This window comes from Pezoporus wallicus, unplaced genomic scaffold, assembly GCF_028554395.1.
Source record: "Pezoporus wallicus isolate ANWC-B61680 ecotype Strahan unplaced genomic scaffold, APGP_CSIRO_Pwel_v1 contig_749, whole genome shotgun sequence".
Classification (NCBI taxonomy): Eukaryota; Metazoa; Chordata; class Aves; order Psittaciformes; family Psittacidae; genus Pezoporus; species Pezoporus wallicus.
In genome coordinates this window covers 5,204,325-5,215,280 of record NW_026641327.1, presented here as the reverse complement: position 1 = coordinate 5,215,280, position 10,956 = coordinate 5,204,325, and the positions used below count along the sequence as shown (strand labels likewise).

The 10,956-nt window shown below is 41.5% G+C and overlaps 1 protein-coding gene across 1 annotated transcript; it reads right to left on the bottom strand.

Moving 5' to 3' along the window:
• Positions 1-2,765: 2,765 nt before the first annotated feature.
• FRRS1L (ferric chelate reductase 1 like) lies at positions 2,766-9,987 on the bottom strand. The gene is made up of 5 exons (XM_057423078.1): positions 9,774-9,987; positions 7,845-7,929; positions 7,211-7,349; positions 4,566-4,812; positions 2,766-4,109 (listed from the first exon to the last, which is right to left on the bottom strand). Exons 1-5 carry the CDS (start codon positions 9,979-9,981, stop codon positions 3,937-3,939), a joined length of 852 nt encoding a protein of 283 aa, XP_057279061.1. The 5' UTR covers positions 9,982-9,987; the 3' UTR covers positions 2,766-3,936.
• Between the last annotated feature and the right edge of the window lie 969 nt (positions 9,988-10,956).

Sequence of the window (10,956 nt, the reverse complement as noted above, 5' to 3'; positions counted from 1 at the left end):
TTCCCTTTCAAAACCAGAGCACTCCCTTTACAGCAATGGAATTTTGAAGCAAGCATCACCCTGTATCCAATGACATTATCAAATCAGCTATAAAATCAAATCAAACCATTATCAGGCTTTTTTTTTTTTATTTGGGGGGCTAGGGCAAACGGGTGGAAAAAAGCAGGGGATCAAATAGTGTCTAGGAGTATCTCACCTATACATAAAATTGCACACAGTTATTTGATTGCAGCAAAGAAAAAAATTACTTTCTGAAAGCCTGACCTCTCCACTTATTATTCTTTCTTTCCTATCCTACTTATCAATGTAATTTCAGGCCTAGCTTAGTATTTGTAGCAGGGTACCAGTTAGACACTACAGTCAAAATACAAGGTCCCTTTGCAATAGGCACTGTCACAAATATAAGCACCTAATTTCAGCTCCAAGTAATGTACAGACTTTAAGTATAAAACATTCTAGACAAGATGGACAGAGCGAGCAGAGGATGATAATACAGTTAATGTAACAAGCAATGGGCACAACTGAATTTAGCTGTGCATGGAAAGAACCTATTAAGAGGATGTTAATTAATATCTTGTGGTCATCGCCAGTATTGTCTTTCTTATTAATAATCAAAAGTGAGTTTCAAAAGGACACCATACTCTAAATATGCACTTTCAAAACTCTATGCTTCTGTATTAGGTCACCCTGCAGCAAGTAATCCTCAAAATAAAAAGAGCATATTGCTAAAGCGCTTAACAGCTGCTTGCTAGTAGTCACCATAAAAAACCTAAAACCTATTTGATTTGGAGAAGGAAACGTCTGCCTCCTTTTCCAGAAGTGGCCTTTCCCTCTACTTTATATTGGTAACTGTTAATTAGAAAAAACAAAAAAATATTTGAAATGTAATAATCACGTCAAAATTACTTTTAGGGAAGTTACTTTATAGTAACTTTCTATAACAGAGACAAATCCTGGGTTTCAATACTGAAAAGAAAAAAATCCACCCAAACATATGAAAACCAAAACACCTTCCATGATGTTACTATGCCCACTCAAGACTTAACAAATATCATACAAAATTAAATAGTACTGAGTTAAAACCTTTTCATTTCTTGTATGCCTTTTTCTTTTCATACTTTTTCTGAACTAGAAATTTCTACCTTCTTCATTTATCAACTTGAATATCATATTCCTGCTTTTCCTACTCGGAAGATCAACTCTCAGAAACTCAGTTCTAAACTCAACCATCAGCTGAAATGCCAAATAAAGTGTTTTGCTGCTTGTTGTGGCATTTTATTTCCATCCATTTGATTATAAATACTTAATTGGTGCTAATTAAGTACTTCAAAGCTTGGGTGAAAGTTTTTAGAGAAATGCACATTTTTCATAATACTTCAACAGAAAAATGATGACAAAACCACCAGACAGACACTGACAAGTAAACGGAAAAAGGAAAAAAACCCAAACAAGCAAATGTATCTTCTGCTCTACTTTAGAACACTGATACAACTGAAGACAGTATAATTTTTACATTGCAGCAGACATATCCTTAAGCAGCTCTGTCTCTGCTCTGAATTCACTGTTGATTTAGAGCCTGAACTTTAACCATGTCTGACTCCATGTAAGCGGAAAGCAGTTCTATGGGTGTTGCACATGTATCTTGCTGTTAGCATTGTCATCATTAATGTACCTCTGCACTCAGGTCCAATCAGGTTATCCTAAATCCATCACTGTATTAAAGAAAAGAGGAACCAAAATGGGTTTCTATCCTGTTTCAGTACCTTACAGTTATTAGATTAGCCCTTTAGTGGGTAATCAGGTAAATGCCTGACATTAAAATAGTAAATACAAGGCCATAAACTAAAGAAACCCTGAGGCTACTTTAAATAGTTCAGTTCCTTCTCAGAGATCACAGTTATCTCAGCTGTCTACAAATTAGCACAAAGGAGAAGGAATTTGCCCTAGTAATTTCTTCACTTTACCTGGTTGCTGAATATAAAACTCTTTATCAAGGCTTCAGCTATCTGCTTCAGCCAGACTTAAGGCTAAAGTTTACAGCCATCATGGACCAAAGTAGACCTTCCTTATTGTCTCTGCTACAGATTTCATCAGATGACAAGCATGTTATCCTACTTGAGCGAAGTAATTTATACTAAATAAAGCTATTACATTTACTTGTAAAATTCACTTCATTCCGATTTTTTCTTCCCTCTCCTAAACTCTAGTCCAGTAATTTTAAATGAACAAATCCTTAAAGACATCAATGTAAGTAGGTATTGCTAGGCAATCTTTCTTCTGAAAATGGAATAAAGTGTTTGTGATGGAGATAAATTCATTTTCAATTGAATTTATATACTTTAAGCATAGGTTTGAAGAATGCTGAGTCTAAAAAAATGTTAGTCTACAAACTTCAGTCTGTGAATAATGATGCAAGCCCAGCAAAGCTAGTTAATTTTTTTACACTGTATGCAGCAATGATAATAGAAAGGAGGTCCATCACATACTGTACCAGATTCTATGTCGCAGAGTCCTTGGGCGTACCATATTCATTAGAACTTTGGCACAATTTAAATTTTAATTCTATTTAAATAGAATTTAATGCAAGTTGGGAAGTGAATGAACAACTTTAAACATATTTGACTGCTACATGTAGATGTGTCATACACTTCCTATTAGGTGAAAACCAGAAAGTCTCCACAAGAACTCAGAGTTTTTCATAACATTCTGTGGCTCATAATTACATTTAGCATTCACCTTCATAATATTTAGCATTCATCTTCATAATACTTATTAGTGATAAAAAAATCTAATGTATTTCCTCTTTACCTCACCTTTTTCCATAGTAACTACATCTTAGCAATTGTTTGGTGAAACTAAAGCTACTGCTCTTCTTATTAATCCCTATCTTTCCTTATGAATAATCACAATTTTATTTCCATTTCTATGTAAGTTAACACCAGCTGCTCATATTCAACCTTAACATGAACAGGATATACAGGCATACAACACAGAAAAACAGATTTCTTCATACTATTACATGACTGCTTAAAAATATATTTACATGTCAGCAAAATCACTGTTTGGTTTTGTTTGGGTTTTTTTCATAAAAAGAGAAAAATTGATTTAATCTATTGGGATTTAATCTATGGCTTGTGGGGAACTTCTATATTCTGTATGTTTTACAGGTGGTTCGCCTAGGTATGGAAAATTTTCATTACTGTATTCTCCCTTCCCCTTGTTTAAATAACTTTATATCACTCAGAAAAGAAGTAGCCATTTCTTTCAAGAAGGCTGTTTAAACACTATTATAATAAAGAAAGACATTCATCACCTTTTTTCCATTGAAAAAAATCATGTTAATGCTTGATTATGCAAGTTTAGTTTTGTAAAGTACCAGGTCACGTGAACCTTGACAGATATAAAAAGCACCTGGGAGAACTGTCCATTACTGAAGGGCAAGTTTTATACTGATGTGTTGGTATTCAGATCTCAGGTTCGGAAAACGCATTTGGAGTTGTGCTGTCTGCTCCAGAAGTACCAAATAGCATTATAAGGTTTTCCCAAATTCGCTTTTGGGAGCAATTTGGATGGCAATTTTGTTATGTGATAAGATGTCCATCACTAAATTCTCCTAAACACGCATACAGACACCCCTCCCAAGCACACATACACACACGCACATTGATTTCACAAGTCTCCTTTTCTTTAAGCAAGTAGTCACAACACTGAAAATATTCTCCTATGTGTTCACTGATTATTCTTAAATTATTTGTCACCACTTTGCCACTCAAAGGAGATGGTTATTTCATTCTTCTGAGAAGCTAACTATGTTCAAAAGCAGCTAGATGAGGATGGTGGTGTGATATAAATTCCAATAGAAAAATGCATTGTCCATCCATATAGCCGTCCATCCTGAGAAACTTCCACTGACAAATTCTTGCTGTTTTCCATCAGTCATGGAGTTCCCATCAATAAATAAAAGGTCAGTGCAACAATGAGGAGCAAGCAGAATGGAGAAGAGAAGGTCTGATAGGCAGCTGATGGCATGAAAATATCTTCATACTTGTAAATACTGACAACGTGCTCTGATACAGGTGGTGAGTCTATATCATGACGGGTTATAGAACCTTTAACAGGTAAGGGCAGAAAGAAATAACATCAGATGCATTTTTTCTATAACTCTAACAAAGAAACAGGTAGACAGCCAAGTAATTCTCAAACCCAAAGCATGCAATATTACAGTGAGCTGGGTCATTTATATGTTTTCAGAAATTAAACATCTGAATAAAACAAATGAAATTCAACTAAACGATAAACATCGTTCAAAGGAATTCAGAATTTCTAGTTATGAAGTTCTTTTAAATTTAGCTTTGGGGAATGGGGGTAATAACTATATAGTCAAGAAAACATGACATGTAGGACTCTGTTACTTACCTTGTCTTCCTTTTTATCTATTTTCAAGCCTCATGGTGCCAGAATTTTAGTTCATTAACAAAAAGGGGATCTAGTAAGAATAATGTAACTAAAAGACATTTATCAGTTTTGGCACCTCAGTGCTGCCAGTAACACAGAAATCAACTTACCTTGAATTGCTGGACCCCAAGCAAACAGATAGTACCAACTCAAGTGCAGATCTACAATGGTTTCCTCTCGGGGAACATACACCGGACGCTTGAATCGACATGTCACACGATTGTTTTCAAAAACCCCTTCTTCATCTCTAGCAGGATTCCTCTGGATTTCTTTAGCCCACTGACCGACATTATAGAAGTGCTGTATTCGGACTCTTCCATTATCATCATGAACACAAGCCATGACATCATCTCCTCCCTACATGGTACGTATTGGTAGAAGAAAAACAGAAGTGTCACAAAGCATTTCCTCATATACATACATAATTTTAATTATTTAAAACTCATCAAGACCTGGGGCTCTCATTCCCTCTAAGTTATATTACACCAATACTTGTTTCCTTAACCATGGGTCTTTGGTCAGATTGAAAGACGCAAAGTGAATAGTAATACTTACTTACCCTTACTATCCAGGTATCAGTGCCATATTAAATACAGACCCTACTTCTCCAATATTAATCTTTCTAATGTGTCATGCTGATGATACATATGATGCTTGCTAGTGTGATCATCTCTCAGTTCTTTTGTATCGGGAAAGGAGAGGAAAAGGGTGTATTTCATCAATTTGGGAATATTTCTATGTGGATTTGTGAAAGATGTGCCAAAAGTGAAGGAAAAAGGGGACAACTAGTTAAAACACATGCTCAAACATTTTCTGCACCTCAATCTTTCTAGCTTCTGTCTGGAGCCTATCCTTACCCTCCATAACTTTCTCAGGTTTAAGCTTTATACATCTGAGCACAAATCCTTCATTCTTAAGTACAAAGAGGAAAAAATAAATCTGTTTTCAATAGGAAAAAAAAAAAAAAAACAAAACTAAAAGGCAAGAAAAAAGTATTCTGAATCTCAGCTAACAGAATGACATTACAAAATCCTGCCTGGGCACAAAATCCTGCAAGTGGAAAAGCATAACGTTATCTGAGACAAAGAAATAAATCTATTAAGGACACAAAATAGGTTTTTTTTCCTGAATTCCTGTAGCTATCCAGGCCACACCATTTTGATTAGGGCCTCCAAAGCACAGCCCACTTCCCACAGCTTTTGACCCAGTGTCATTTTACCATTAAAGCCTGCACATCCGAGGATACCAAACCATCCTGGAAATTATGAAAAAGGATGAAGTCATCAGGGCGAAAAGACAGGAAGACAGATGCTAGTTGTTTTAGTCCAGCTGACTGATGGGCATTAGACCACATAGGCAGCAAATTTGGAAGCAAAACCTTTTACTTTACACTTACTTTATTCTTCTTACCAGAAGCTGAGACTTAACATACTGGTTGTTGTGTCTGGGACAAAAGAAATACCTGCTTTCCAAGTGGCTGGTGAGATGCAGGCAGTGAGAACCTGGATCTGCTGCAGGTGTTATCAGTTACAAACTGGTTACACAATCTCTGATGGCATGGGGAAAAATACTTAAAGGTGTTGAGCTGCTTTGAAAACCCTGTTGTGTACTTGCATTTCCAGGCATCTGAAATCTTCCCAAAATTTGGCTGTAAAACTGTTCCTCACGACATTAAAAACATGAACTGCTTCTTGCGACATGAATCGTTCTTCATGACACAATAGACTTCTACCTTTATTTTGCTTATTTACAGTCTCATAATAAAACATATATTGTAAGGACTGAAAAGCACCTGCCCTCACAGTGTTTTTCTGACTACTGCTTACAACTGTGCAAGAAACAGTCCTGTCCTCTGACTTGTGATTTAGGACATAGACTCAATATTGTTTTATATACTCAGTAGTGTTTCTGTATACGAGCACCTACATTATGAACTGCATTTTAATTCTAAATATTTTACCAAGGATCATAGACAAAACATCTTTGCCTAAGTTGTCTATTGCTCACATTGTTAAAGTTCAGACAGTACAAGCTTCTGTTTTGCTTACTGAAACACAAAGAAAAGTGAAGCTTTTGAATGACCAAGTAAGTACAGGAATAAGCATAAAACCAAACCACATAAAATTCAGGAGAGACAAAAGAGATTTTAACAAGACTGTTTTCTAGAGTACCTATGTTTAAATTAGCAGGAATCATTTTGTGACACATTTGTAGCTTCCCTGGAACAACACACAGGTAAACAAAAGAAACAAAAAAAAACAAAGAAACAAAATTATTTTTCCAGAGCTTAACAAGCAAAAGTCACATTTATACCACTGAAAGTCCCCTGATGTACTGAAGAACAAAATTATTTGCTATTTAGTTTCTGATGTGCCTTTTGTCCAAGTAACACTGATATAAAGCAGGACAGGTTATTTCCACATGAAATAGTTTATCCCTGGGGACTTTTCTAATAAAAAGGTAAAAATCTAGTAACATTCAGACATCCAGAGCTGAACTGAAATACTGAGCAGCACTACTGAATGTTGTACTTCTCAGAGAAGAGGGAAAGGACATTTTAGGAAGCATGTGGCAATTTTCTGGGAAGCAGTAGGCCTGGCTTCTGCTCCCAGGGTGTCTACCAAACAGTGCTTTGTTTTCAGTAAGTCTATTTTTCTTTATATGCTCTGTTTCTAACAGATCAAATAAAAACCATTTATATCCTAGCAAATAAAAGCATGCACACTGTCAACAGCAAGAACTGTACGCGTCTTACCATTTTCTTGTCTGAAGAAAATCCCACCGCCACCCAGCCATCAGTATCAGCACTCAACTCAAATTCAACATCAGCTCCTATTCTACGGTAACTTAGAAAGTAGTCACAAGTCTCCGCATTGCATCCAGGTTTACCATACCTAAACAGAATTGGAAATACATGTCACTTTTCCTCACAATTTTCTGCTATGCAATTTAATTACACTTGTGTAAGAAAATAAAAGAATGCATTCTGGTATAATGGCAGTAAAATATGTTATATTATGCTAAACACAAAGTTCCATTAATTGTTTGCAATTTTTACTCCTTTATTGTAAGACTGTGTAGTATTTAAACAGCATGGCAAGCCATTAGTTACAGGCTCTATTACTCTGTTGACCTTCCTAGCCCCAGTTTTGTAAGTGCTTCATGAAAACACAAGAAACATGTAACAGGTGTAGGTCCATAAGTATGATGTATATCCTTAAATAATAGAGTTTCCTCAAATAATATCGTCTATTTCTACAAAGTATGCTCTTAAGTAATAAACATTTATTAAAATTAAGATGGAACATTTACCAAAGTCTCCAATGCAATAGGTCAGCATTTGCACACATTAAGGTATCCGCACTCTGATCATAGAATCTCAGACTGACCTGAAGCATCCCTTGGTTTTTCCACAGTCATCTACTCTGATCTTTGCAAATGGATCCACAGGAGGAGCAGTAGGGAAAGGGTAACCTGCATAATCAGAATAAATCATTGCTAAATAAAATGAAAGGAACAAAAAGTAATAATACTAAAGAGAAAGGCTTTCAACAGCATTTACTTTGCTGAACACTGAACTGTTCAGATGAGGGACCATTTTGTCACATGCACAGTCCTTAGCTCAGATGGCCCTGGATCCAGGTACCAAAGTAACACTGATAACTGAAAATAAAAATTTTTCTCAGATTTCCTACATTTGTCAAGAAGGGACAAGGATGCTAGAGCATGGCTTTGCTACAGTTAAGGAAGCAGAAACAGAGTAGGGCAGTCAACTAACAATGAGAGATCTCCAATCTGCTTTTTGTGCACTCTTAGTCATTGAATCATAGAATCAACTAGGTTGTAAAAGACCTTTAAGATCTCCAAGTCCAACCAAAAGCAGACCTTTAAGATCACCAAGATCATTAAGTCCCCCTAGGAAATCCATAATGGCACTCAATCTGAGACCTTAGCCATAAAATGACAGTATTAAGTATAAATGCAAGGGACCAGAGTCAGACCTGTAGGAATGGATACTGAAATGACCTTACAGCACATCTTCCACTAGGAAGTAAAATCAAACACACACTGCAATAAAAGGTAAAGGAGTATCAAAACTGGGAATTGCCTGCCATTGCTTGTGAAGGAAGACCCAGAAAAAACAGACAATCAGAGCTATGATTCCAAGCAATCCCCTGTCTGATGTATAATAGCAGGCCAAAGAGAAAGCGTTGAACATTTGCAAACAGACCTTTTCTGTCTTGGCCTGTAGAAGGCTGTCTGTTGCATGAACACAGGTATTTTAACAGGATGTTCTTTTACTTAGCCAACTGAAAACGAAAATCCTAGTTGTGAAACTAGAAAGTCCTCTGAAAGTGTTTCACTAAATAGGGAATAAATACTGTGGTTAGCTACAGCATCTACAAACAAACATTTAAACGACAGGTTTAGGCATTTGGGAGCCTTGATTCACTTTCCTAGATTTCTGACAATGCCAATGGAGACAGAAAGTATGCTGTAAATTACAGCCTCCATGAACTGTATCAGGGGCCTGGGAAAATTATGCAGCATAAATATATTAAGTTGTCAAAATTTTGCAGCAGCCTGTAGCAGAGCATCACTGAAAGCATAGCCACGGGACATTTTACCTTCTCACTTCTTTGTCAGATACACTGAACAATTGGTTTTCAGTGCAGCACAGCCACAAAACCGGAGTTTTAGGACTCTGCCATTTGCAAATTCAAAAGAAACCCACCGCAAAACCCACGACTACCGCGTTTGCTGTCACTCAGGACATCACACAGCATTCTGAACCCACAGAACCCAGGACTCCTCTCAGCTAAGCAGCCCGGAAAGCTTTTCAGGAGGGGGTTTGCACCCCGAAAGGCGAGACCTTGCCGGCTGGCCCCGCACAGAGGAAAGCAGAAAGAGCCTGGCCCCCAGTCGCCGGCCTCCAGACCCCAGTCCCGGGCCGCCTCCCGTGCTCCTGCCACAGCCCCGCAGCCCGCGGCTCTGCCGCCCGGCCTGAACTGCCCAGCACCCGCCCGGGGAGACAAGATGCCCGGGCCCGGGGGTGCCGCTGCGCCGCAGCCCGGCGGGGAGCGAGCCACTAGCCCTGCGGAGGACCCGGCCGTAGGGTAAGGCACCCAGGTCTGCCCTCCGGTGCCGTTCTTGGACCCGGTGCCCGAGCGGCAGGGCTGACGGCCGACCGGGCGGAAGATGGCGGCGGGCGCTGGCCTTCGTGCTGAACAACGTGCCGCCACCACTACTCGCCCCAGTCCGGCCTTCCCTCCCCGCGCCGGGCTCGCCCGCCCGCCGCCTGCCCCCGCCCGCCGCACCTTCTTCGGAGAGGTAGCGCAGGTCGTAGAACTCGCTGGCGAAGGTGCCGTACGAGGAGTCGTGATGAGACCGCGCCGCCTCCTCGCCGTGCTCCCCGCCGCCCGCCTCCCGCCGCCCGCCGCCCTCCTCCGCCGGGCTGGCGGCAGAGCCGGCCAGGAGCAGCAGCAGCAACAGCCGCCGCCAAGCGCCGCGGCTCCGCACCGCCATGGCGGCGGCGGCGGCGACGGCGGCGGGGAGGCGACGGCCGAGCGAGCTTCCTGCGCGGCCGCCCGGGGGCTGCTGCGCGGCTGCCGGCGGCGGAGCGGAGTGGAGTGGAGAGGAGCGGGGGAGGCGGCGCGGGGAGCCGGCCCCGGGGACGGGCGGTGCCGGAGGGACTGCGGGGTGCGAGAGGGGACGGAGCGGGAGGGTGTTTGGGGATGAGGTAGGGGAGCAGTGCGTGGGGGCTGTGGTGAGGGTCGTCCCCAGCCCCGTCCCGGGCAGAGCCGTGGCAGCACTGAGCCCTCCCGCTGGGACCACCGCCAAAGGGATGCGCGGTGGCCTGCCCCGCTTGCGGCTTCCCGCGACCCCCGGCCCTAGCCCCACGCAGGGACCACCCCACAGCTGACAGCCCACAGATACAGCTCACAGCCCACAGCTCACACCCCGCAGCTCACAGGCTGTAGCCCACAGTTCACAGCCCATAGCTCACAGCCCACAGCTCACACCCCATAGCCCATAGCTCACAGGTCACAGCTCACAGCCCACAGCCCATAACACACAGTTCACAGTTCACAGCCCACAGCTCACAGCTGTAGTCCACAGCTACAGCCCGCAGTTCACAGCCCATATCTCACAGTCCACAGCTCACACCCCATAGCTCACCCCCATAGACCACAGCTCACAGCCCACCTCGCAGCAAGCCGCCATTGAGATGCCTTCTCCCTCCCCCAGGCTTGTGCACATCTCCCAAGGGCTGCACAGGCCCTCCACAGCCACCCCCATGGCCTCAATTCACCAAAATGTCTCAACATGAGCTTCAAGAGGACGTGGCAAACCCTGCTTCGTAATTGCTGGGCGAATGTCTCCCATCTCTTTATTTTTAATGACTTCTGAGATGGGACTGGAGGCACAGCGCAACTTACCATTCGTTTCAGGTAAAACCCCATGCTAGTGAGCATTTGCTATCTGGTGGCGCGTTCTTGC

What these genes read in the sequence shown, in the direction of transcription:
- FRRS1L (XM_057423078.1), bottom strand. Translation starts at nt 9,981, where the DNA reads ATGGCGGTGCGGAGCCGCGGCGCTTGGCGGCGGCTGTTGCTGCTGCTG. An exon ending in GCGCTACCTCTCCGAAGAAG is followed by an intron (nt 7,930 to 9,773) that starts GTGCGGCGGGCG and finishes CTGATTATGCAG; the next exon opens with GTTACCCTTTCCCTACTGCT. An exon ending in AAAACCAAGGGATGCTTCAG is followed by an intron (nt 7,350 to 7,844) that starts GTCAGTCTGAGA and finishes AATTCTGTTTAG; the next exon opens with GTATGGTAAACCTGGATGCA.